This window comes from Cupressus sempervirens, chromosome 8 (genome assembly GCF_028749045.1).
Source record: "Cupressus sempervirens isolate cs-2001-9-10 chromosome 8, ASM2874904v1, whole genome shotgun sequence".
In the NCBI taxonomy this organism is placed as follows: Eukaryota; Viridiplantae; Streptophyta; class Pinopsida; order Cupressales; family Cupressaceae; genus Cupressus; species Cupressus sempervirens.
In genome coordinates this window covers 508,922,315-508,945,090 of record NC_143125.1, presented here as the reverse complement: position 1 = coordinate 508,945,090, position 22,776 = coordinate 508,922,315, and the positions used below count along the sequence as shown (strand labels likewise).

General features: G+C 36.4%; 1 protein-coding gene across 1 annotated transcript; it reads left to right on the top strand.

The window, feature by feature from the left end:
• Positions 1–508: 508 nt before the first annotated feature.
• LOC149543427 (ras-related protein RABE1c-like) lies at positions 509–22,126 on the top strand. Its single transcript, XM_089798213.1, has 8 exons — positions 509–908; positions 1,160–1,232; positions 2,054–2,154; positions 2,597–2,662; positions 20,897–20,994; positions 21,094–21,156; positions 21,307–21,399; positions 21,528–22,126. Exons 1-8 carry the CDS (start codon positions 836–838, stop codon positions 21,609–21,611), a joined length of 651 nt encoding a protein of 216 aa, XP_089654339.1. The 5' UTR covers positions 509–835; the 3' UTR covers positions 21,612–22,126.
• The last annotated feature ends 650 nt before the right edge of the window (positions 22,127–22,776 follow it).

Below are 22,776 nucleotides of genomic sequence, written 5' to 3'. Positions count from 1 at the left end.
AAGAGCAAACTAGAACATATTGAATTGTGAAGAAGACAAGACCCTCCCATAACCCAGTCTTGGCCTCAAAGACCCTCTATCCACAATAATTAGCCTACAAGGATCACAATAATAAACTAATCCCTCAAACTCTGATTGCTAGCAAAAATGAGAACATTGTATCATAAATTACACTCAAGAAGAATGTATTTGAAAGAAAATAATTACAAATGGTCTTGCTCAATTTTCGTAATCAAAATGTTCAGATATTAAAATTATTAAAATTATTAAAAAAATCTAAGAAAAAAACCAAATCTAATTGATCTAATTAAATTATTATTAATTTTTCCCACCTAATAAATGCAATAATATCATGAACTTAAAACTAAGGAGTTTCTTTGCCTAATCAAGCACCTAGGTTAAATTCAACAACAAGAGTCCACTTGCCCATGGGCCATTCCACATTCAAGAGTAGAGTGACCCCAAAGTTCAATAATAGTATAAAGTTACCGTTAAATTTAAGCCAGCTACGTGTGAGAAGGCAGCGTAAAGTGTAGCTGAATTTTAGTTCCACAGGAGGACGACAATCATATTTCTATTGTCTGAAGACTCCTTTTTCTAATATTTTGATTCCCCACACAGCTGTGAGCAAACAAATTCCAACTAATTTGAAGAGGATTTGAGCATTTGGCCGCACTTCTCTCCTCTGATTTGGCGCCGGCTATGCTCTGGTTTTGTCCGGATAAGTCTGTTGCTCGCACCTGGGACGCTTTCATTTCCCTTAATTACAGATTCAGCTATTTTTGAGAAGGATCCGAGGCCCATCTGCAGGTGAAAGAAGAGCAAAGACATTACAATGGCTGCACCAGGGGCGAGGGGTCGGTCTGATTATGATCATCTAATAAAGCTTCTGCTCATTGGCGACAGTGGTAATTTCAAGATCTTTCCTTCTTCTTCCTTTTTTTTCCATTTTAGAATCCATTGTAAAAGGTGCCCTTTTGGGAATGGTTCATATTCGAAAGGTTTTTTCTCGCCTTTTTCTTTTTAATTTAGTTCTGTACTGCATACCCTTTTTGGAATCAGTTTCATATTGATCGATCTTGATTTGTTTGGTTTTTCTTTCTTTTTGTTCGTATGCTGAATTCAGCTCTTCACATTTTGTATTATGTTTTAAACGCAGGCGTTGGAAAAAGTTGTCTTCTTCTCAGGTTTTCGGATGACTCCTTTACCACAAGTTTTATAACTACCATAGGGTATGCTGCCACTCTTTCTTTTGGCTCTAAAGTCGTTATTTATTTCTGGTGTTGATCTCTTTAATCTAAGGGCGTTCTTGTTAATATGTTATGCGCGCCGAAAGTCAAAACACCGACGCCCTTGAGAAAGGAAATATAATTATGAATCAGGAAAATATTGATCTGTGAAAATGAAGAAGTGTTTTAAACAATATTTAGGCCGTATTCTGTTCTATGGCTACGGATTCTAAAAGGAGTCCAAAATCTGTTATGAACATTCTCATTCTAAGAATGAGATAACCTTTTCTTGTAATTCACGTATATGTATGATCTGAATTTCACCACAATCCCTGCCTCTCTCTGACCTCTCAATTTTTTATTTTGAGCTGGTGACGGCCGGGGTTTAAGACCCGCACCCGGTTTTGCGAGTCAGATACCCAGTTCAGTCTCTAGGACAATGGTTGTTCACAAGGGATTCTGAATATTAGTTGCATTGCAGAAGGAATAATTCCAGCCCTGCGAAACAGTAAAGATCAAATATTGTTATCTATATGGTCCAGGGAAAGGGAGTTTACCCTTCTGGAATGCACTTTGGCTCTCTCAGTATGGTTGTCCATTGTGTGTTTTGGTTCTCTTTCAATGTCTGTATATATCTATGCTTATTTTTGCATTGGTTTATGTTAAATGCACATCCAGTTATGAAAGTATGGAATATGATATTGATGCTCTTAATGTTCTATGCTTAAATGATTGTGAGAGTGTAGAATGCACTACAATTGCTAAGGTGTACTGTATCATTTTATCATAATGAAGATTACTTATAAAGTTTAGTTTTTTCTCAGTATTGACTTCAAAATTAGGACTGTTGAACTGGATGGGAAGCGCATCAAATTGCAAATCTGGGACACAGCTGGTCAGGAGCGCTTCCGCACAATCACCACTGGTAGGCCGTAATTCTCTTTGATAGTTTATAACAATATGTTTTTAATCTGTTTTGATGATTCTCATTTGACCTGTATCAGTTTCTGAATTAAGATTTAGAATCTTAGATACTTATCTTGTGGTTTTGGAGTTTAGCGCTCCTGATTAGTTATAAAAATATTCAACCCATTACCCTATGTTGGCTATTCATAGACACCAATATAGTTTCTTTCCTCCTGTAGTGTATGAGCAATTATTTGACTTCTGAATGACCTTGTATGTAGATCCATGTGTTCAAACATTTTTGGATTCTCTCAGTATTATGAGAGTATTAAGTGATTTGGAATATTGGTTCTCCATCATGCCATTAGAAAATGTTACAAAGTACAGTTTTCCACTTATTGGTTTGTATTTTTGTATTCTATGGTCTAGTTCTGTTATTGAAAATTTATTGTTGTGTGCAGCATATTATCGGGGTGCTATGGGCATTATTCTGGTTTACGATGTCACCGATGAATCATCATTCAACAGTATCCTTTTCTTCATAATGGTTCATAATTTCTTATATTGTTTTTGATGTTTCATCCTAGAATAGCTCATGTTTCTTTTTACAATATGGGTTGCAGAAAATGGGTTTGATTTTAGATATATAGACTCTAGAGAGCTGGTACATCCTTGAATGTAATTCTATTCCTGGCTTGAATTGAATGATAACCAATGCTAATTAATGTTTCCTCATTCAAGTTCTCCGTTTTCAACATAGTTGAAATTTGTTTAATTGTACAGCAACCGTGTTACTTAAAGCTTCTATTGCAGTAAGAAATGTTTTTTTAGTTCAGTGGTGAGGCTCCAAGGAGACATTGGTTTTGATCCCTTCTTTGATGATGGGTTCAATATTGAAGGTCAAAATGTTGAAACCCAATAAAACTATGCAGGTAATTCCACAAGAAAATTATAGATTTTTAAGTTCGCAAAACCAGTGTATGACATGAATCTTCCTAGGGTTTCATAGACTGAGTTTTCTGTTTTCAATAGTTGAAATGTGTTTAATTGTACAGCAATCGTGTTACTTAAAGCTTCTATTGCAGTAAGAAATGTTTTTTTAGTTCAGTGATGAGGCTCCGAGGAGACATTGGTTTTGATCCCTTCCTTGATGATGGGTTCAATATTGTAGATTAAGTGCATTAATCTCTAGGCTTTGTATTTCCAAATCTTTAGCCCCCAATATTCTACTTTCCGAGATGATTGAATTGGTGAATGAAATAGCATCTTAACATTAGAATGCCTTGAAAGGAGACATAGTTATAGACACACGATGAGTATAATTGTAGCAGTACTCGACGAAGTGGAGCCACTAAACTCATTCTGTTTGTTGCCTTCAATACTCGACAAAGCGGGGCAACTTAAACCAATTCTCAAAAAGTGGGGCCACTTAACCCATGCTGTTGACTAGAATATTTAGCTCTTTAAATATCCTTCCATCCATTTGTTCACAATTCGAGTTTGTCCATCAGTTTGAGAATGATAGCTACTGCTTTCAATTAATTTTGGGCCAGTCAATCCAAAGAGTCTTTGCCAGAAAAGGCTAATAAATCTACCGTTTCTTTCATTTACAATGTTCTTAAGTAGCCCATTAAGCTTAAATTCCTCTTTAAGGAACAGATCAATCACTTGTGCAGCCTTGTATTTTGAAGATGGAACATGAAAATGAGCATATGTAGTTTATCTATCGACAACCACATAAATACAATCCTTATTGTGCATCTTTAGGAGATGTGCGATGAAATCCATGGAGATACATTCCCATTTTTGTTTAGAAGTGGGTAGCGCCTGTAACAAACCAACTATAAAAATATGAAGCTTTGTTTTATTTTTTGGCAAACCAAGCATTCCCTTACACGAGTCCCTTTTATGAAAAATATTTTCCCTTGTATGATTTATAGTTCAGTGGTGTCATGACATACCCCTCGAAATTTTCTCATACCTTTGATTCTAGTACATGAGACAATTGATCCCTATAAAGAATAAGCTCATCCACCACTTTATACCAGTCATCATATAGCTTCTCTTCAAAATGTTAATGGCAAAGGTGTTTTTGGCATATTCGGCTGTTATAGAAACCTTCCATTCAGTAGATATAGCAGTCTTAGAGATGATATAAATCTTTCTGAGGGTGCAGTAACCACCACATTGTTCTTTCCCTTTAAGGGCCGGTTTGTTTGTGGGAATTGAACTGGAATAGGAATATGGTAATTCCTAAAATTTCTAATTCTCAGTTTCGGTGCGCCAAATCAGAATTGGGAATTTGTATTCCCATTTTGGACCCAAAATGAGAATTCTTTATTCCACCTTTGGAGGTGGAGTTGGAATTGTCAATTTCCAATTCCTATTTCACTTTTTCGTAACTGATAATATTTTGGGTTCTGGTGATTTTCTGAAGTGGTTTTCTCTACAATAGAGATTCATGGCGGCAGAAGCAGTGTGGAATAGAGTCTGGAGGCCTAAGTCATTTAATAGAATGGCTCAAGGATATCAGCCATATGGAGTAGCGGCCTTTGCAGACGGAGCTTCCACATTCTGTGCACGTTTTGCCACAGGAACAGCTAGCTGGTCCTCCACCACCATTACCAGACTCCAAACCCCCATCAATACAGGTGACACATTTCCTCTCAATGCATGCCTCAAAATCATTTTTTCTGTCTCTGCGGAAGCGGCACCTTGCACAAGTCTCTGCAATAACTGTGTGAGTGAGTCCTCTAAACATCTTGTTGGCTTATGGGAACCCAGTAATAAGCCAACCTCTTGAAGACTTCTCCTGTTGCCTAGAAAGGGGACATTACATAGAGCTCCTTGTCTTGGGTGTCACTAAGCCCAAATTAAGGTCTTCAAAACCACACAAACCTTCATGGTGAATGCCTTCAAAACAACCAGAGGAGAGACAACTGCAGCCACAATTAGAATCCACATCAAGGGTTGGCTCATGAACAATTGGAGGAGAAGCAGCAACAACCACAGGTGTAGGAGAACTACATCTGTGTTTACACATGCTAGGGGAGAAATCAACTCTCTCAGGGATTGGATCAAGAACAATTACTGGAGAGGAGAAGCAGCAACATCCGTAAGAACAGCAGACTGACATTCCTCTCCACACTTTAGAGGAGAAATAGCATTCTCTGAAACCTTCTTAACACAGTCTTCCAGCTGACCAGAAGATTAAACAACAAACTCAACAAACTCAGATTGAAGGCCCCTTTCTTCCTGTTAGCAAAGCAAATTTTTCATCTACATATTAGATTAAAAAATTAATTTTGCATTTAAATATTTAATTCATATTTAATTCCTAAAGAATTAAATATTTATCATAAATTGCAAAGTAATTGAATATTAAAATATGTGTGGGTGAAGTTGGGTTATAAAATTTTATATCCCACATAAATTGATTCCTTCAAGAATTAGTTTTGATTTAAAATGTGAAAATATGTCAAATGCTGGTGAAGTGAAAGAGGCATTAGTGAAAAGGTGAATTTATGGAGAATATTGGAAAGAGGGAAGCCTTGTTAACACAGTCTTCCAGCTGACCAGAAGATTAAACAACAAACTCAGATTGAAGGCTCCTTTCTTCCTGTTTGGCAAAGCAAAATTTTCATCTACCTATTAGATTTTTTTTTTTTTTTGCATTTAAATATTTAATTCCTTTATGAATTAAATATTTATCATAAAGTGCAAAGTAATTAAATTTTAAAATATGTGTGGGTGAAGTTGGGTTATAAAATAATATATTCCACATAAATTAATTCTTTCAAGAATTAATTTTGATTTAAAATGTGAAAATCTGTAAAATGCCGGTGAAGTGAAAAGGCATTAGTGAAAAGGTGAATTTACGGAGAATCTTGGAAAGAGGAAGTTGGAAAGGTGGAAGTTACAAGAAGTTATTCAACAACTTCACATGGGGGTATTTTCGTCAAAATGAGAATAATTTTATGGTGCAGGGGTGTCTCTCTCTCCTTTTCCGGAAAATAAGAATTCTGTAACTGAAAGTTTCAGTCTTCTATGGAAATGAATACTCTGTCAAAGTATTTTGCTTTCTTGTGCATTTATTTCTTTTAATGGTCTTTGTACTGTTAAAAGGAAGTGAGCTGTGTATCACTATTATGGGAGGTTATTGATGAACTGTGTTTTAACAATATTTGCAAATGTGTATTTGAAGATTTCTGATTTATGGATATATTGGGAGACTGTGTGCTGTCAGTATTTGCATATATTCTTATTGATAAAGCATTTGTTTCGTTTTCTTGATTATTAATTGACTTTGTGCCATTGATAGATGTTCAGATCTATTTTGGTTGCAAGTATTTATTTCCTGAAGAGGAGGGATTAATTTAAACAAAAATTTGAACTTGAGGGAGCTGGACCTCTCAATTCAGAGAAAGGTTAGTAATTCAATAATAATCTATCCAACTGTTTGTGTTTTTTGTTCTTCTCTCTGGGCATCTGGAGTCAGTTTGTGTATTTTGTTTTTGAAAAACAAATCTGTTCACTATCACTTCCTAAGCAGGAGATAATGAGCTTTGGCAGATCCAAAAATAGGCAGAACACCTGAGGAAGGGAAAAGAAACCGTTTTCTCCAACCCAAACACTGATCACCATCAGTTGCTTCAATCATAGACACCTTAGCCAAATTATTAGCCTTCAAATGGGCTTCCAAGAGGTTATTTAGGGAAAACTCATCCTCTTCATCTAGGTCATCCCCATCAAAAGATCCGATATCAAATTTTGTTAGGCAAGAAGGAAAATCTGTTTCTCCCCCCAGTAAACCTCATCTTCAGCTCCAACCACATCACCAACATCCAGAACTTCACGATCAACAGAAAGACCAGCAACAACAGACCTGCTGTATATGTGAATTGCGGGCCTCAGATCTTCACACACACTTCAACACGGTCATTACTTGAGAGATCATCCCGAAATGAACATTGAATTGTTCATCCGAGTAATCTAACGGTGCGACCTATTGCCTTCTAACTAGAAGGATTTTGCCTTTACTCTTAGAACGAGAAGCAAGCAACCAGATCTCTTAGTACGAAGGATTTATGCAGCTATATGAAAGTGCAATTGATCTAAATGAAGTGTAATTCTAATCTAATAATAGGAAAAGCAAATTAAGCTATATGAGTGCATTTTAATCTAGATGATATTTAATGCTAAACAATTATAAGAGCTATGAAAGTATTAAGCAATTGAGTATCTATTTCAACAGTAATTTGATGCAATTCAATTCCCATCCTTGTAATGAGGAATCAAAACCCTCTTAAATAGAATTCTTGAAGTCAACCAACGGTCGAGATCAATTGGAATGGATGGTCAAGATTGAAGCTCATATTTAGTCAGGATGGAATATTCCAAGTGTAGGTGAGGTTAACTATAACTAAGATCTTGAGTATAATGAAGAGTTAACTGAAATTCACCTAAGTGTGAGAATAAGTTGATTAAGTCAATTCCAATTCGAGAGATAGATCACTTAGAATTCCCATTCTTGAACTGAAGATAAGATTTGGAAGATTATTTAATTTAATAAAATGAGATATGACTTCATAAATGCATATTTCAAATTAATTGAGTAATTAAAACCAATAATTGAAATAAAGACATTATCTCATTAAATTAAATATGTTTAATTCCTTTGCACATTAGCTTAAAGAAGTTATTTAATTTAATTGAAGTATGGATGCTTACAATTAAATTAAATTTGATTAATAGGTTTAATGTAGCTAATCCGAGTCAATACTTAGGAATTAAATAAACAGATGATTAATGTAGATTAGGGTTTTCTACATTTGACACTTAGGTCAAGTAGCGATAACCAGAATAAGAATTACCTAGTAAATAGGACTTAGGGTTGATCAAGAGAGACCAGAATTGGTTTACACGGCAATATGCCAATTTTTGGGGTATTACATTTGCCCCTCTTTGAATGAATGTGCGAGCAACACGTTCAATTCAAAGAAATTAGAAGTATGATGTGAAGATCAAGAAATGAGATTGGTTCCGAAGTTGATGATACAAAGATCATTTGATAAGCTTTTAAAGGTTATCTCCAGAACGAAGCTTAACCTTAGGGAGTCTAGATAGAACACCTAGATACCAAGATTGATACGCTTTTAAAGATTATCTCCAAAACGGAGCTTAACCTTAAGGGATCCTGATAGAACACCTAGATCCCTATATTGATAAGCTTTTAAAGATTATCTCCAGAATGGAGCTTAACCTTAAGGGATCCAGATAGAACACCTAGATACCTATATTGATAAGCTTTTAAAGATCATCTCCAGAACGGAGCTTAACCTTAAGGGATCCAGATAGAATACCTAGATTACCTATATTGATAAGTTTTTAAAGATTATCTCCAGAATAGAGCTTAACCTTAAGGGATCTAGATAGAACACCTAGATACTTAGATTGATAAGCTTTTAAATATTATCTCTAGAATAGAGCTTAACCTTAAGGGATCCAGATAGAACACCTAGATACCTAGATTAATAAGCTTTTAAAGATTATCTCCAGAACGGAGCTTAACCTTAAGGGATCTAGATAGAACACCTAGATACCTAGATTGATAAGCTTTTAAGGATTATCTCCAGAATGAAGCTTAACCTTAAGGGATCCAGATAGAACACCTAGATACCTGTCCATAAAAGATAGAAAGATCCCATAATGAGTCATAGAATCATCCCTAGAACGAGGCTTGACCCTCAAGAGTCGAGGTTTAGACTGTCCCGATACCTATCCATCAAACTCTGATAAGGACTGCTATAAGATGTGATCAGCTGATCGAAAGATGAGATAGATGACATAGATGTCAGATAGAAAGGGGACAAGATGACCCGAGTGATGGGGACATGAGATTCAGATTGAGTTGAAATTCAGATTCAATGATGTAATCATCCTGCCCCCTTGGGAGCGAAATTGAAAGATGACACACTAGAAATATGATGTAGAATAGTATATTGAAAGATACTGAAGAAATTTGAGGTTCGAAAGAATACAAAAGAGATTAGAAGGATTTGAAGAAAATTTGGAGTCGATTTGAAGTGATTTCGAGGTCCAAAAGGCCAAGTTTGACCAAAGTTAACCAGAGTTGACTTTTTTCAGAGATTTTGAAAAGTTTGAAGAGAATTGTGATTTGAAAAGATTCCAAGATTCATGAAATATCAAAAAAATTGGATTGCACAACTATTTGATCGCGTCGGTCACAAAATTTTAAAATGTGATCATGCGTTGCTTAAGTGTGTTAGATTTTGAATTCGATCCCGAAAATGGATTCAAAGCAGTCAAATTAGCTAGGGGGTGATTTTTATAGCAATCAGAGCACTTTGAAAAATTAGGTCAAAACCTATATAAGGGCCCAAAGGTTCATTTTCAAATCATTTGCACTTTTGTCTTTTGTGAAGAAGAGAGCTTTGAGGTGAAAATGGTGGTCCCTTTGTCTACACATCGATTCGAGCGCTCTTGACGAAACAGCCGGCCGACAGACTATGGACATTTGGTGAATAGTCGATAACCTTGCTTCGCATTAATTTTTCACTCTTTTCGAGGTAGTTTAGGTCATTTTGAGGTGTTTTCAATTGTTGGCTTGTCAATTCTCGCGCGAAATTTTGTCAAACTGGGCGTGAAAACAAAGACCAGACTGACAACTGAGATTGAATTTGAAGAGATTTTACAAGTTTCAGACTGTTCTGGACAGATTGTTGGTTGTTTTGACAGATTTCAGACAGACGGCAAGATAGTTTTCAAGTTAAACAACATTTTGGTTTTGAACAAGATAGTTGTTTTTTAAAAGGACATGGGAAGCAAGCAGTAGTTGCAAACAATCCAACTGAGGACAAAGCAACTCAAAGGGACGGGGGAGTTTTGACTTTTAGTTTGTTTTGATAGGTTTGGACAAGTTTAAGACTCAATAACAAACATGCTTTTATTCCTATAACCAAAAATGGTAGAGGAAGCAAAACCTTTGTCCCACAACTTATGTGCATGCGTTCACCTCACACAACTATGTCACCCCACTAGAGGGTGCCCGTGTTTTTGGTGTATTCCAAGGGCTCAATAACATGTATGCTGAATGAATACCCTTGTGGTTGGGGTCAAGCGCATATACCACCTTCCAACGCCCAAGTAGATGCCTATGGTGAGTTCTATAGGAGAGATTCTTCCCCCTCCTTGCACAAAGGTTATGCCCCCTTTCACAGGTGGGCTGGGTAGCAACTATCTAAGAGGTTTTTACTTGGCTTCTGTTCATATTAACCCCTGGTGGCTTCGCAAGCGAAGTTGAGGCCAGCAGACCACACCAGCATTTGTAAGTGCACACACTTGATTGGCAAGACTAGGGCTGGCGCTGGCCAGTGCAATTTATAGAGCCTCTTCTTGATATGCGATATCAGAATGAAGAAGAGGAAATTAATATGGCTTTGGAGTCTTTCGCTCTACAAAGCTTCTTTATTATAGTGAGTTGGAATCTCTGGCAAAAGGAGTGTGCTCCCTTGGGTCATTCCTGGAGGTTGGATCACTCCAGTAGGCCCTCTAAGGGTTGACTCGGATTGGTGGTTTGGATCTAAGGGTTCGAGTTTCTGATTTCCCTCGAGGGGAAAGAGCATACTCCTCTACCTCGTCACCTTGCCTCGCCCAAACACGCAAGACATGTTAATCATTGAGTTTGCTTAATCGATCTAGACTTGTCCTTTCTCAAGATTTTGATTCCTTAAAAGGAAATCATCATCCCTTCATAGAAGAGGACTCATACTAGAGAACCACTAACTTGCTTGCCTCCCTCGGATGCCGTCTTTCAGAGGCTTCTAGGTTTCTAATTTACCCTTGGGCATGACTTCCAAGTGGTAAAGAGCATATTCCCCTATTCCCTTGTGTTGCACCCTACGAAGTTCACAAGCCCTAATTATACTATGTGTGGAAAGCAAAAAGAAGACATGACATTTAAAGTGGGTTTGAAATTGGTCTTTGACATGCATTTCTTTGGCAAGCGTCCTGCAATCACACAGTCAGTACATGTTTGAAGTGTTTAGATAAAGGTGTCTTCGTCAAAACGTCCTGCAAACCACTGTTATGCTGCAAAAAACTAGAAATCCGAAAGAAAATGCTTCAGAGAAAACTATTAGCCAAATGTGATGATAAAAAACTGAATTCTGGAAAACTATATTTTGCATGTGCTGTTGAAAAATATCGTGCGAAATCTTGTACAGGCCCACGTGAGAAAATGTTGTGCACCGCGCGAGAAACCGTGCAATTATGCACTTTTTCGTGCGAGGAATTGCAATGAAAGGGGCGAAATTTTCAGCTTTTTGTGTGAAAATCTGGAAATCTGTAGGGACGAATGCAGCAGAATCATTAAAAAATAGAAATCAAAGCAAATGAGGCTAGAAAAATTGATTTCTCGGCCCCACTGTGCGCACTAGAAATGTATATGTGAATTGTGCAGGGCTTAGATCCTCACACACACTTTAACTTGGTCTTTACCTAAGAGATCACCCCGAAATGAACATTGAATTGTTCATTCGAGTAATCTAACAATGCGACCTGTTGCTTTCTAACTAGAAGGATTTTGCCTTTGCTCTCAGAACAAGAAGCGGGCAACTAGACCTTTTAGTACGAAGGATTTATGCAGCTCTATGAAAGTGCAATTAATCTAAATGAAGTGCAATTCTAATCTTATAACAGGAAAACAAATTAAGCTATATGAGTGCATTTTAATCTAGAGGATATTTAATGCTAAACAATTATAAAAGCTATGAAGTATTATGCAATTGAGTATCTATTTCGACAATAGTTTGATGCAATTCAATTCCCATCCCTGTAATGAGCAATAAGAAGCCTCTTAAATAGAATTCTTGAAATCAACCAACGGTCGAGATCAATTGGAATGGATGGTCAAGATTGAAGCTGAGATTTAGTTAGGATGGAAGATTCCAAGTATAGGTGAGGTTAACTAACTTAGAACTTGAGTATAATGAAGGTTAACTGAAATTCACTTGAGTGTGAGAATAAGTTGATTAAGTCAATTCCAATTGGAGAGATAGATCACTTAGAATTCCCATTCCTGAACTGAAGATAAGATTTGGAAGATTATTTAATTTAACAAAATGAGATATGACTTCATAAATGCATATTTCTAATTAATTGAGTAATTAAACCCAATAATTGAAATTAAATATGTTTAATTCCTTCGCACATTAGCTTAAAGAAGTAATTTAATTTAATTAAAGTATGAACACTTACGATTAAATTAAATTTGATTAACAGGTTTAATGTAGTAATTCGAGTTGATACTTAGGAATTAAATAAAGAGCTGATTAATGCAGATTAGGGTTTTCTATATTTGACACTTAGGTCATGTAGCGATAACCAGAATAAGAATTGCATAGTAAAATAGGACTTAGGGTTGATCAAGATAGACCAGAATTGGTTTACATGGCAATGTGCCAATTTTGGGATATTACACCTGCCACCACCATAAATTGCATCCTCACTTCCAAGCTTCACTTCTTCCTCCAGCAAGATGTCATGAACCTTCTCAGCCTCTTCCATCGCTAATGCCTGACCCCATTCACGCAACTAAGAGCAGTTAGTGCCAACTCTGTCATCCTTTGCATACATGCAAAAAAATACCAATAATGACAGGGAAATTGCCAAGCCAGTGTCCACAAGGGAAGCTGAAACCTCTGACCTGACAACCATCAACAGTGATGGAGGAGCCATTGTCACTGTTGTTCGACATTGCCTCTATTGCTTAGTTGCTGGATTCATCCTAGAGAGGCCAGATCTGGATCCGGATCCGAATTCGTGCTCGAATCTAGGTAGGATCTTGCCCGGATCCAAGCCACAGCTCGATGATATCCTCGAGGATCATAATTTCATTTTGTAATTCAGTAATTCAATGTGAATGTGTTCATTTTCTTTATAATCATGAAAATAAATCAATTATTAAGTATACTAGATTCATAGATCCATACTAGAATCATGGATTCATACTACGAAACAAAGTAACGTGACTCGGACTCGGCTCGGACTCGACAAGGGTAACTTGATTCGTGACTTGGAAATGACTCGATGGTGACTCGACAAAGTGGAAAAACCTCGAAATTTTGAAATTTTTTAGGATTTAAAGAACATATCATGCACCCATTATTGAATAAAGCTGAAAGACACACTAACATCATTAAATAGAAGATAATCTGATCATAATGCACATACTTAAAGTTAAAAGTCAAACATACATCGATTACATAAGTACATTATACAATACTACAAAGGTAAATTGCTAAATACTATATTACTAGTAATTAAAGTTTAAACAGTAGCTGAAGGAAATATTATAAAAGTAAAACATACAATCATATATAAAATGATAAATCCATGCAACCCATCAAAATGTATATGTATTATGTATTATGAAATCCAACACATCAAGATTCAATGAATCAATAGTCGTCATCAAATGTTCCAAATTTTGATCATATATTAAGTTAAACAAAAAGTTAAAACAAGACTATAGGTATGGCTCCTAGTTGGAGTCCTCATCATCATCGTCATTGTCATCGTCATCGTCATCCTCATCCTCATCCCCAACCTCAGGCTCAGTATAATCTATAAAATGCCTCTTAGTAAGGCGTCTAAGGTAGGTCCTGGATGATTGATTAGCCATAGCATCAGCCTGTGAGGTGCCTCTAGGATCAACTGTAGTTTTTGGCTCTGCCAATGCTTGTGAGGTCTCACTAGGATCAATTGTAGTCTTTCTTGTGAGGTGCCATTAGGAAGAACTGGAGCTCTTAGGTCCTTTGCTGCCATAGCCACAGCGTCAGCCTGGCCCTCGCTAACTACCTGGTCAACCCACTGTAGGTCCTCATCATCAAAGACAGGATCAGTAGCCTTAGTGATCCACTCAGACTCTGGATCAACCTCCTCTAGAGTAATCGGAGAGGTGTCACTATCCAAAATCTCCCTGGTCCTAATACGCAGGTTGTAATGCACAAAGACTAGCCTATTCTTTTTCTCCACAGACAACCTATTACGCCTCTTCGAGTGGATGTGCTCGAACATGCTCCAGTTGCGCTCACATCCAAAATTGCTACTTGGCTGGCTCAAAATGCGGATGGCGATTTGTTGGAGGTTTTTGGTTGAAGGCCCAAACATTTGCCACCATCTATCTGAATTTTGGAAAAAGGAAAAGAAAAAAATATTAGTCTCATTTCAAAATTTGAACTTTAAAGTTCAAATTTAAAGTTTAAAGCTAGAAATTTAGAAAGTAGATTGTATAAGGCTTAAGCTACAATTTTTACCTGGCTGCAATTTTGTACGACCTTTGCAAATTTGACTTAAAAAAATGGGCCTTGATGCATTATTATAGGCATCCATCTCAAGCAATATATCTGTGGCATTAGTGGCCATCTTTGATATCACAGTGCATAGGCCACTAAGAACCTCCTCATATGCCTTGAAATCTTCACGGAAATGGTATGCCGGATTGAGGTAATAGGCTGCTGCGTGGATGGGCTTATGAAGCTGATTTTGCCATCTCCTATCAATTATGTTCCAAATAGGGCCATAATTTTTCTCAACTCCGACATATTTGGCCTTAATAGCCTCCTTGATCCTATCTATGTCCTCATAAATGTAGCCCATAGAGGGCTTCTCACCATCAGCAACTCGTAGGAGGGCTACAAGGGGCTCAGTGATTTACAAAACAATTAAACAAAAAAACAATTTAGTGAATGATGAAACTTTGCAAAGTTGCACAATGAAAATAAAACAAAAATATGTATGAGATAAATTAATTTATAAAATTTTAAGACTTAAGCTTTTAAAATTTAAATTACCTCCACAATCTTCGAACATCGCTCCCAAAAACCTTCATCATCATAAATGCATTTTGTTGCATCTATCCCTGCAAGGCTGGTGGCAAATGAGGAGGAACTCCATTCTGGACCAACAAACATGCACCTCAAAGCGAACCTTGAACTCAACAAGGATTTTAGTGTAATAAAATTAGAGGCAAAACTTGTGATACCAGGACGAGCCAACTCCTTTCTTTTTGTGTATTGCCTTATAGTGTTGAGGACCAAAGCATGATTATAGATGAACTTACAAAGATTTTTGGCCTTGGTAACACATGATTTCACCCATACAAGCTTGCCAATATCCTCTAACATGAGGTCGATGCAATGGGCCGCACATGAAGTCCAAAAGATTTTTGGGTGTCTCTCCATCAAAAGTTCTTCTGCAGCAATTTTAAATTAGTTAGTAAACAATGAAAATTTTTGATGTATTAAAAAATTTTTAATTTTCAAAATTTAATGAAAAACTAAAACAAATTTTGTAGAAGTAGAACTTAGAAAGTTAGAATTAGAAGTTAAAATTTTTCCTGCAGCAACATAATTAGTTGAATTATCAGTCACCACTTGGACAACATTCTCTTCCCCCACCTCCCTTATGACCTCCTCAATAGCCTCACATAAGAATTTTGCATTTTTCACATGTGAAGAAGCATCTATAGACCTCAAAAACATGGTGGATCCTGAAAGTGAAAATTAAACAAAATAATTATCATTCAAGAATCAATAGTCAATAAAATAAAATTTTTGTTATTCAATAATACATTAAATTTTAGACTTCAAGAAGTAGAGGATGATGAATTACCTTTGCTAGAAACAAGAGAATTTAGGAGGGTCCTATTCTTCCTATTTGTCCATCCATCCGTCATAATGGTACAGCCCGTTTGGCTTCAAATTTTTTTATGGTCCTCCAACTCAAGTTTCATCTCCTCAACCATATCTAGTAAGAGGGGGCCACTCAACTCATCTTCAGTGGGGGCTTTGAACCCCGCACCACAGATGGAAACTGCATCAATCATCCTCTGCCAATAAGGAGTCCTGTTACATTTATTAAAAACATTTTAATTAGAATATTTCAAATTTTCAACATCAAGTTAAAACTTAAAAGTATAAAATTGAATTTAAATTTTAAAACTTAAAATGTAAAACTATCAAATATAAATGAAGTTGAAGTACCTGGCTGCTATAAATGGAATGTTGAAAAAAATTCAAAACTCGCAAATTGCTCTTATTCCAGCTTCATGTACCTCCCTATTCTAGCTCAAACTCTCAAGTGAGGGTTGTGCACTAGGAGTGGAATGCGGTACAAAAAAATTGTCCAATCGAGATTTTCTGACTCCAGGGTGAAATGTAAAGCCAGTAGGCCCAATTCTACTAGAAGGGGCAGTAGTCGTAGCAGTAGCACCACTAGCAGTGCAAGGAATAGATGTAGAAGAAGTACGACTAGCAGAAGCACTAAGACAATAGGGGGGAAGGGAAGAACCTTCTCCAACACAACCTACTGATTCAAAAACATTTCCAGATGAGCGTGGAAGGGAACTAGAACCAATCTGAGCTAACTCTTCTAATTGTTTTTTTTTAAATTCCTTTTCTTGTTCATATTTTTCCAAGGCTACATAACAAAAATGTTGAGCCTCAACAGTTGCAGCTCTACAAGGCTTAGTATCATGACCACGTATGCCAACAATATGGTATTTCAATCTATTTATCCCCCCACTATTAATGGTTTTGCAAAATAGGCATTTTGTTTGAGTTCTAATTCTACTCGGAAAGTCTATGGTGAACTTCCAACACACATCTTTTTTATTGTCTTTAGAGAGTTTGGGTTTTTTTACCTCCAGGAGCCATTATGAGTAAGGAAAAATGTAAAGGTTGTTGCAATAAGACATTTTAGACCAAATATTACCATTTAAGCATTGTATTTTATGAAGACCTAAAGTAAAAAAAACTCATAAACAAACAAAAAAAATTCATCCAAAAAACCCATAAGCATAGAGAAAAAAATCATCAAAATCTAAAAAATCAACTCTTACCTCTTTCAAATGCTTTGGGAAGTGTTGAGAAGAGCTCCTATAAACTCCTTGATGATCTAAATGCAAACTCCAATGTCACAAATGCAAGCTTTTCTCCTCTTCCATTCAGCTGGATGGAAAACAAGGACACTCTATTTCCCTTCTACCTTTCTCTCTCTTTCTTCTTCTCACAATAGAGTGTTATGGAAGCCCTTTTAGGGTTACAAGAGTGAGTAAGAAGAAAAAAAAAATTAAAAAGTATGCAAAAATTATTATTTTAGGCCAGCCAATTTTATGCTGCCGCAGCCGAGTCAAGCTGCCTGAGTTAGGCGAGTCACACCACTTGACTCGCCGCTCATGAGTCATGGGTCATTATGACTCAGTTAGGTGGTCGTAGCTTGCTGACTCGCGTGATTCGCCTAACTCGCGGCGAGTCACGTTACTCTGCGATGAAATGATTTAGTTTTAGAATTATGTATATTTCTCTCATTTTTTAGTGTGTATATATACACACACACACACACATGAACCCTCTGTTAGAATATATAGTCTACTAATATAACTGAAAGGGGGGGTGGGGGTGAATCAGTTATACAACTAATATCACAATTATCAACCTTATTAAACTTTAACCATATGAGCAATATAATCAGAAACCACAACAAGATACTCATACACAAAACACCAAATATGTTAACTAGGGAAACCCTTCAATAGAGGGAAAACCCCGGTGGGGATGGTACCCACAAGATGATGTACTAATATAAATATTCCTTGTTAGAGGATGAACCTTGTTAAGAGTCTATGAATACATTCAGTATATATGAGTCTCTGTTAGGAGACTTTGAATCTCTGTTAGGATATTCCAACCCTATTAGGAGTTGTGCCAACCCTGTTAAGAGTTGTGGAAGACAGTTGGACCCATTGCCCAAACAACTTCAAAGGCAAGACCAATGAACCCACTGTCCAAATGATCTCTGTATTATTCCTTGCAGAATAATAGAAATGAAATGTACTTCCTTCCTCTTCTTTTGTTCTGTCAACCGGACCTCTGCTCCTTCTGATCTTGTAACTAGATCATAAAACTCGCATCCAATAATCCCTTGGATTGCTTACTCGCATTCCTCAACCACTTCGCTCCTTTTCACACTTTGCACTTGATACCACGATCACACACATTACAAACAAAGAAAATATCTTTCCTTTATACCATATCTTCAAAATTATTCCTTGAGTCGGCCTTGAGGCTTTCCTAATTAATTATAATAAGATAATTAATTAATTACAATTACAATAGCATTGTCGGCTCATAGTCTATACAAAACTTCACACGTGTGAGACTAGGGCTTATGCACTTGCTGACGTCACCAACAGAGTGTCCTCTGTCACTACCTGATTGCGCATCTTCTTACTGCATCTCAAATGTAATGTAACGAACAAACATCAAGAATTGCTTTCCCAATAGTCTGTCTCTAAATTGCTCTCTGTAATTCAGGTACAACTTCCGTACGTCTTCGACTTAGACCTGCGCACTTGACCACGTCATCAGGACATAGTGTAGAACATGTCCATGACTGCGCATCACCATACAATCAAAACATTGACCGTACCATTAAGATCTTAGTTTGCTACTCAGCTAGTCTTTATAGAAACCATGCTATGTTGATATCAATGACAAACACAGTCATGAATGCAACATGTCAATACTCTCCAATGCTTAGGATACTCTCCCAAAGTAGTATCATCAGCATTCATGCTAACACCCTCCACAAATCATAATTGGGGGAAAAAAATTCTGAATCCATGGATTCGATTCACGTGCCTGAATCGGATTCGTTTCACTCCTCAATAGAGTCTAGGGTTTTGCTCCCCATCACTTGTGATTGATGCTGCTAATAGCAATGTGACAGGGTATGTGTTTGTGGACGTTTCAGTTTAGAAAATGTATAGATTTGTTTGTCACACTCTTTTCAATGGTTCAATTATCACAGACTTAAATTTTTGTAATATTAGTTTTCAATTTTCCATTTGATAACAATGTCCACGATGATTTATGAATTGCATTTTTTTGGCAGCCAAGCAACCTGCAATCTGCATGGATATTCTTAAGAAACCCATTATTATTTTGCTAATTGTGATCAGTGTTGCTAATGACAATTTGACCGGAGATGGATTTGGGGAGGTTTCAGTTTAGAAATGTATGGATTTTATTGCATTGTGTTTTCACAGGTTCATATTTAAAAAAAAAAATTATTCTAATGTCCATTTCTTGTTGTAGATAGGTTGTGTCATGCTGCTATAATACTACACAAACGGTAATCAATATATTATTTAATTGTTATCAATATGCTGCTGTCTTATTCTCTAGTTATGTAATCAATATATACATACCAGTCAATTTTATCAGTTATTTTGCTAATCATTATTCTCAGATTCCTGAGCCTATTCATTCATTTTTTATTTGGAATATAGATAACATTACTCTAAGAATGTCCAGGTACGACACTACTTATATTGTTTAAATAGAACTATTTGAATTATCTTTTGCAGGATTATTTCTTTTGACATCCAACTAGGCTATTGGCTTAGAGCTTGGTTTGAGATCTAAGATGGGGAGCAAGAGGGTTAATGGAATGTTTTAACTGTTGCACTATACCTGACTCTTTCTGAGCAGAGGCAATGTTTCAAGACTCAAGGCTGACTTTGAAGAAGAAATTGTCCTTGCTTAGACTGTCACACAAATCCCCTAATGGAAGTGCTCTTTATTTGTGATTAAAATTTAATATTTTAATAGCAAGTGTAGCAACTGGCAAAACTTCTAGTTGGGATAAATTTGGAAAAACAATTTTGGAATAAATGGAGCTTCAGTGCTAAAACATAAATTTAATGTAGAAATAATCTTTTCATTGTGATTTAGAAAAGACTAACTTGGATCTTGAAGACATCTTCCAAGTTTTGGTTTAGTCAGAAATGAAAAATCACTGTCCACACAGAGTATAGAACCAAAGGAAAAATTTAGCATGACATTCAGGATGTGGCTACTGTTAAAGAACTGCCCTATCTAGAAAGCTTTGACCATCCATTCACCCATCAGGTGTTAACGATGAGTGAACAAGGCTTTAAGGCTGATTGAACCTTCCAAGCACCAGAGGATGCAGAGGACCTTCCCTCCTTAATGTCCATCCCTCCACCCCGGGCAAGAGTGGGAGGTCCATCCACCCATATGAAATATGTGTTCTTGCATATTTATTGTCTGTATTTTGCATTGAATTCTTGACAGTATTTTGTACAAATTCTTATGTTGCTAAAAAATAGCCATATTCATCTTTTGGGGTAAATGAAATAAATTTCAAATTAAGAATTGAAATTTTCTCCCTGATGCTCGCTGATATTTACTTGGACATAAGTATTAAGCAATGCAGCTCGTACTTCTGTGAGTTATCACTTCTTGTTGAAGGTATGGTCTGTCTTTTGGGGGAACGTTTGGGGAGTTTGACATGAAAGGAAGATGAATGGCATTTTGGAAGATACACCTTTTCTTATCCAAGTTGCATATATCGTTTGAATGTTTTTTTTAGGAGAATCTGGAGTTTTCAACTTCTATCACTCAAATACTTTCAACTGAAATAATTATCTAGAACCAATTAGGACACCCTTGATGTAGGTCTAAATGTATTGAATAGCATGTGATGCTTCAATGTTCTAATTTTTGGGACTCTTCAAAGAATGTTCAAGTTGTTTTCTGAATCATTCACATTTAGGGTTTTCTTTGTAAAATGGAAAATTTCAGGCGTGTGAGCACAATTGTGTCTCTAAAATTTCATGGCTCAATTGTATTCTTAACTTCTGTTGTCTTAAGACATTCGTAACTGGATCAGAAATATTGAGCAACATGCTTCTGAAAATGTCAACAAAATATTGGTGGGAAACAAGGCAGATATGGATGACAGCAAGAGGGTAAGTTGGTATTCCCTTCTGAGCTGATTATTTTGTTTGCTGTTGTAAGAAATGCTCATGGTTTAACTTTTGTTGTGACCATTTCATTGTTTTCATTAGGCTGTTCCAACTTCATGGGGTCAGTCACTTGCAGATGAGTTTGGCATCAAGTTCTTTGAAACTGTAAGTTCTAAATACACATCCTTTGGGCAGTCAGCAATAATGATTTTTTTTTTTCTGTTAGTTGCACTATTCTACCTATCGTCCATATTATGGATATTTTCAATATTTTCAATACAAGCAAGTAAAATTCTGTGAATGTTTGCATTGCAGAGTGCAAAAACAAATATGAATGTTGAGGAGGTTTTCTTTAATATTGGAAGGGATATAAAGAAAAGGCTTGAAGAGAGTGATACAAAGGTTGAGGTAATTGTATATGACAACCTGAGATTACTCATAAGTTGATTTTATTTTATTATTAGTTAAAGCTTTAAAGGTGAGCAATTCACTCTTCATCACCATAACATAGAGTAACTGTTGAATGGTTGCTGCAGCCAAATACTATCAAACTTAACAAAGCAGATCAAGCAAACGGTTCAGACAGTCCTGCACAGAAGTCCAATTGCTGCAGTTCGTAAAGCTACAAAGATGTATCATCCATTTGATATTTGTTCTGGTTCAGTGTGACAGACGGCTACCTTGTGTGCATGAGTTATAAGTTGATGAATTTGCCAGGTTTTCTACTGGCGGCATCAATTTGTAAACAATGTGGAAGCTCAAATTGGAAGAATCTGTCCTGAACCTGCCATTCTTTTCCTTGATTATTGTATTATTTCTTTTGTGATGAATTCTTTTCAAGAGTCCTGTCAGTCTCCTCTCAGTATTGTGAGCTAAAAGGTGAACATTAATTGGGGCCTAGTCTCAATGGATATGCCCAGGCTCTATAAGCTTTTGTGTGTGCCTTATGGCCATAAATTGATCATTTTGCCTGGAATAGAGGCTTTAACAGCTGAGCTTGAAATTTATCAGCGGTTCTATATGAAGTTAAGAGAATCACTGGGTCAGCAGTTCCCATAGGTTCTTTATTGATGTAGATTCTTGTCTAACCTGTGATGAAGTTTACTGTCATGGAATACACAAAAAGATTCAAATATTTGTGGTCTTGGTATTTGCTGCAATTGCTCTTAAGTTTGCTGTATCGGAATACTCAATTATAGAGTCTGGGATCAAAGAGATCTAAATATTTGTGGTCTTGGTATTTTGCTGCAAGGTAAGTTTGCCATTGTCGTGGAATTTGCTGCCCTGCATATAAGCTTAATTCTTAAGTCCTAGGTTCAAAGTTTTGGTTAATTCATGTCTAACGTGTGAAATTTTGCTGTTATGAAATTACCACTGTAGAGTCCACAGTCAAATAGATCTAAATATTTGTGGTCTCGGTATACACAACTATATAGTATGCAATCAAAGTGACCAAGTATTTGTTGTCGTGGTATCTGCTAATTGGTTCATTGTCTTGGTATAATGAGTTGTAGAGCTTGCGATGAGTAAGATCCAAAGATCAGTGGTATTAGTATTTGCTGCGAATGTTTATAAATTTTAGCTAAAGTTTGTTCGATCCAATATGGTCACTTAGAAATGGTGGCAATTCTGAAGAGTTATCTTACAATATTCTTTTTTAGGAAATTATGTGTTCTAGAATAAGACATTTAAATTGACATTATTTTGTATCCTACAATATTTGGGATTCATGATTGTGTTATTACTTGCTTGTCAAATTTTGTTTTACAATTTTTTTCTGTTTTT